This window comes from Micromys minutus (genome assembly GCF_963924665.1).
Source record: "Micromys minutus genome assembly, chromosome: X".
In the NCBI taxonomy this organism is placed as follows: Eukaryota; Metazoa; Chordata; class Mammalia; order Rodentia; family Muridae; genus Micromys; species Micromys minutus.
The window spans coordinates 53,562,689-53,568,419 of NC_137970.1; the positions used below are offsets into that span (position 1 = coordinate 53,562,689).

General features: G+C 39.0%; 1 protein-coding gene across 1 annotated transcript; it reads right to left on the bottom strand.

The window, feature by feature from the left end:
* Nucleotides 1–1,456: 1,456 nt before the first annotated feature.
* On the bottom strand, nt 1,457–3,361 carry LOC308414958 (uncharacterized protein; the record flags this gene model as incomplete). The annotated part of the gene is made up of 1 exon (XM_080910112.1): nt 1,457–3,361. The coding sequence occupies one exon, from the start codon at nt 3,359–3,361 to the stop codon at nt 1,457–1,459; it is 1,905 nt and encodes a 634-aa protein (XP_080766238.1).
* Nucleotides 3,362–5,731: the final 2,370 nt, after the last annotated feature.

Genomic DNA, 5,731 nt, shown 5'->3' on the forward strand with positions numbered 1-5,731 from the left:
AGAGAAATGTATTAAAAATGTTTAAATGACTCCAACTTATAAAAATGACAATTCATTTGAAAGAAGACTGTGCAAACCAGAAATACTCCAGAAAAACTTCTGGAGAGCATCTTCCTAGAAAAATAATTTCCCAGTCAGCATATAAAATTGAATGCCATTCTAGTTCAATATATCCAGACTTCATAATGAATAGCATTTCCTATGTTATTGCTTTTTTTCATGTATCTAACAACTGTAAAAATGGGTGGGCTGCTGTGAAACACTGTCATTCGAATAATATATAGCCATTTGTGTAGGATTGAATGATAATGGCCTATATAGGCTCACACATTTGAATGCTTGGTTTCCAGTTGGACTGTTTATGAAGTATTAGGCAGTGCAGCTTCCTAGGGCTCCAGCACCATGTCTATCTGCTTGATGTCATGTTCTCTAACATGATGGTTATGGAACCAACCTCTGAAACTGAAAGCAAGTTCCCAATTAACTGCTGCTTCTACAGATTGCCTGGACATAGTGTCTCTTCACAGCATAGAATAGTAAAATGAACACACTGCAGCTATGCATAAACATAGAAAGCTGCAATATAGATGAAATTCTCCAAGTAGTTTGATTTGACTCAGTCATTAAAAGTATACAAATATGCATGAAAGAGTTATCCTCCTAAACATAGCACAAAGCCTGAATCTTAACTTTCAATACTGCTCAAGGGTATCATAATTACTAAGTCTTTCAGCTCTTATGAAATGTTGTTATACACTAATGTGTTGGGCTATCATATATCTCCAATGGTATAGTTTAATATGTCTTCATATGTTAATACATTATGATTATGGCTTGTTATTTGTTTTACCCTCTTTTCCTTAAGAACGGAAAAATGTATGTCTTTTATATTCCTTTCTAAATGTTGGATAGTTTATCAGGTTGTATTGGGCTGGTAAGAATGCTCACTGATCAAGGTCTGCTGTGAAAAAAGCAATTTCTTCCCTGGGAGTAAAATTGTGAAAAGAAAGAACCAACTTGAACATATTGTTCTCTGCTATCTAATCTCATGTGGCTTGTGCCCCAACAAACTTCCAAATAAATAAAAATCACATTTTTACTGATTATTTTTAGATGTGAGTGAAGAGTTTGTTTCACAGTAATTGCTTTCTTTTTGTAAGTAAATATTTTAATGTTAGACAACATACAGACATATTTTCTAGATTCTTGATCATTTTTTACTATGTGTTGATAAGATTTGCACTTCAATACTTTATTTTAACAACTTTGTATATCCTCTCTCTTTCATTCTCTGTTTCTATCACTCTCTGTCTCTCAGTGTGTATGTGTTTGTGTGTGTGTGTGTGTGTGTGTGTACTTATGGGGTAGGTAATTCTAGGGGAAAGAGTAGAACATTAGAAGTGACTTAAATGTAAAAAGACAACAAACTAAATTTTACTCTTCATGGTTTCTTTGTTTATTCAACCCATTCAGCCTCGCTATCTGATTTTGCTGAATGATATCCCATCGCTTTACGACGGACCCGGATCATTTCTGCTTCATATTCAGGATCCTTACTTTCAGCTCTTGGTCCAGTTTTGCGAAGCTTAATGCCTTTTCTTATTGCTTCCATCAATGCTTTTCTTGCTTTGGTCATTATTGGCAGGATTGACGTGTTTTGCATGATGCTGGCATATGCTGACTCTATTGTATACTGCCTTATTGATAGAGCTCTATGGTTTGAAATAGACTTCATAGAAGACAACGATGACTGGAGAGTGGAAACTTTTGTTGAGGTGAAACTTGATAACTTTGCTTGTGGTGGATGCAAATGTTTTTTTAAATATGTCGCAGGTAATCTTGGCTGCGCCTCAATAAGTTTTGTTAAGTGACTCACAGAACGCTTTGATGATATATTTGAAGATATTTGTGGTTTGGGACTAGGTGAGGTGGATATTAGAACAGAACGTTGAGGTACCCCATAAGATCTTGGTAATTGGGCACTAAGTGTCCTTGATGTATTTGCTACTGAATTTTGTGGTAATGATTCATGTGCAAATTTTGATTTTGATGGAGATCTTGGTGACTTTGGAAAAGAAGACTTTAAGGGTTGTGCTTTCTCACCTAAAGAAGAATCAACAAGATCCACAGCTGAATCCCATGACGGATTTCTTAGTGGAATTACTGAAGGATTTAAAAGTCGAGGGATCTTCTGATTTAGATCATCTGGGTTTAGACCATCTGGTTGTATTTCATAACATTCAAGTGATTCTGATGTTGCAGTGAACTCAACTTTTGGTGGCATTGTTAGATTTATGTTAGGATTGTTCTTGCTCTTCAAGCAAGCAGATGGTAATGTTGTAGTTCTTCCCAAAACAAGTAAGGAGGATGTTTCTCTTGAGCTTATTGAGCTTATAATTCCACGAGCAGATGGTCTTTTAGAACTGGTAATTCCGATGAGCCAATCAGATGGCAATGGTGGTGCTTCTGGTGCCAGGGGGTTGACAAATACATTGGATTTGTAATGAGTCCGAGCTGGTCTTTGGATAAGCAACACATCCCCCTTACCAGTTCCATAAAGGACTCGAGGACGGGAATTACTCATGTGCTCAGTACGATAGTGTAGCTGTTCTTGCTCACCAGGTAAGATATTTGTTGCAGATCTTCCTTGACACTTCTTTCTATTTGGTGGAAAAATATAAAAGGAAGAGCCACCATCATAATGATCTAAGTATGAAAGAGATACCTCACTACCAGAGAATGGAATTTGATTCACAGGGATATGATTTTTTAAGAGTTGACACTGTAGCACATTTTTCGAATTACCAGCATGGTTGATATTCTGGTTGTGTTTGTGTTTCTTCTCATTTGTTTGTCCTTTATTCACAGATATGCTATCTTTAAAAAGTTTTGAACAACATAGGGATGGATGTAATGAACTTTTTGAAGAACTTGAATCTTTCATGTCATTTTGATAGTTCTTGGGCACTGTAAGGAGTGGTATTGGTATATTAGCATTGTTTCTTTCAAAGAGTTTAAAGGGTAATGATGTACATGAGTATACTTGCTGTGTTTCAATAGTTATCCTTGAAAAAGTCTTCCTCGATTTCCAGACTTGCATAGATAACACTTGATTTGAAATTTTGTGAAAAGAATTAGTTAACCGAATTATATTTTTTTGTAAAATCTTAACTTTAAAAGAGAGGTTTTGAATATCTTTATCAAGTTTTCCAAGCACATCTTCAGTGAATTTATCTAGATCATTTACTTGACTCACTATTTTTTTTAATGATGTCAGAGTTATGTACATGGACTCATCTTTAACTTCAGTAATTGTCCCTGATTCATGTAAATATTCTTTTAAAATCTCATTAAAAGACATGTTAGATTTGCGTTTGTAAAGTGAAGAAAGCCACTTCTATATCCCTGTTTTAAGCATCCACCACTCTTATCAGTCCATTCCAGGCTGTTAACTGTAATTTTAAGCTTTGCCAACATCTGATAATCACAAAGCGTTTCAAGATGGTACCAGCTTCTTGCCTTTAGGTAGTTAGCAGTTACAGGACAAGCATACTGTTATATCATATTCCTTTCTTTGAATAGATAATGAAACAATAATATATTATTATATCATTGCCATGCTCCATCACTTTTCCCTTTCGCATGTATCCTCTTCTTTCCCACATCCTCCCTCTGGTTTCATCCTCTTCAACCTGCCTGCCTTCTACTGTCCTCCCTCGCCTATTCCCCAATTTCCTCTTCCTCTGAGTACTTCCCTTGCCTTTCTGTCCTCTCAACACTGCCTATTCCCTCTTCTTTTCTGCCTTCCTTTGACCTCTGCCTTTCATCCTCTGTCTCTAATTCCCTCTATTTTTCTCTAACCTTTCAGACTTCTCGCTGCTGTTCTGTTTCCATATCTCTTCCTTCTACCCCCTCAAGCCTTTACTGCTGTTCTAACTTTCCTCCTTCTCCCTCCATGCTGGGCTGCTGTTTTCCCTACACCCTTTGCTCTTCTTTGTTCTTCACTCTTATCTCTTCCATTCTCCATCTTCTTTCCACCCTCTGCCACTACCTTCTTTCCCCTCCTACCTGTGGTCCGTTCACCCATTAGCTTTCTTCCTTCTGTCCTCTGCTCTCTCTACCTCTGGACTGATCTCCAGGGGTTCTTCTGCTGTCTTTACCATTCTGCCTCCGCCCACCTTGTTTATGACATCACATTTTACTCTCTGCATCCCTCTCTCTGACCTCATTCACCCTCTCCTCCCTGGACATTCCTCTTCCTTCTGGGTTCTGCTCTCTTCATTCTGACCTCCATGCACTTCTCCTTCCTTTGGTGTCTCTCTCTACCCCATTTCCTATCCCTCTGGCCTCTTCTCATTTCCCTCTCCTAATCACTTCTCTTTCCAACCTTTGTCCTTCTACCAGTCACTTCATTTGCTCCCTCTGAACTCCTCCTCCTTTCCTTCCTCTCCCTGCTAAAAGTCTTCCAGTTCCTTCCTCCCTGTTCTCTTGTCCTACATTTCTTCCTGTCCTCCCTGTAATTTCACTTCTCTTCTAGACACTTCCTTCTACCCTATTCTCACAAGTTACCTGTGCCTTCCTCCCTATGCTCACTCCTCATCCCTGATCTTTCTTCTCATTGCTCTTTCTCTCCTCCCTCTGATATTTTCCTTTATTTTTGTTCTCTCTACCCTACAACGCCTTTCTCTCTGTACTTCCTTAATGTTTCCTCTCTCTTCTGCCACCTTACCTCAGCTCTCCTTACTTAGCTGAACTCTCTGCTCCGTTCCTAGACTGCTTCTGACTCCTACTCCTTCAATTCTGCTTCTCCCTCCTCCCTCTTCTCTCTAACTACTGCACCCCTCTTTCTCCTCCCTCTAATATTCTCCCCTTTACTCTCTTCCCTCTCCCAGACAATATCCTCTGCCCCTCCTATCTTTAACCTCAATCCTTCTATGTCCTCTCCTCCTTCTCCTGACTACACTCTTTTGACTAGGCTGCTCCCTTTCTCCTTTCTCCTGCTCCACTGTCCTATTCCCTCAGCCCTCCTTTCCTTCTTCCCTCTGATATGCTTCTTCTTCCCTCCTGATCTTAGGATAGTCGGGGAAAGCATACAGCTTTGCCCAACCATGTGACACTGTCTTTATTATCCTCTGACAGTGGTATGAAAGGTGTGTCTCAGAAACACATTTTCCTGGAGCCTGTGCTCTTTGTAATTGTTTTATGTTTATTTATTTAGTTTATATGGGCAGAAGCCAGTGTCTTCTGACCACTAAACTTATATAGATTGGGAGGCAGTGACACACCACTAGGACACACTTCTCCTTTACTTGCAGTGTCTAATCTGAATATCCATCTACAGTTGTACATTGTCCACTATATTTTGGAGAGCTGTCATGAATTAGAATGCATCCTGTTGTGGTGGCCAGTCGGGACCAAGTGGTTTCTGTGTTGCTAGGGGACAAATATATTGGCAGTTCAGTGTGAAGTCAGTAATTGCCTTTCATGGTCCTCACTAAGAAGTTATCTAAGCCAATCTTCAGAAGAGAATTTGGAGGACTCGTACGCCCATGTGATGCTCTTCTTCCAGTGTGAGAGGTGCATTATGTATATCTTAGACTCTGTTTCTCCTCTGCACGGTTAACAGCAATTCCAGACTCAGAAACTGACAGGAACATACAATTTTATATCAAAGTATGTTAGCATGGTACAAGTTCTGAAATATTTCTTCTGTAACACACCATTTAATTTT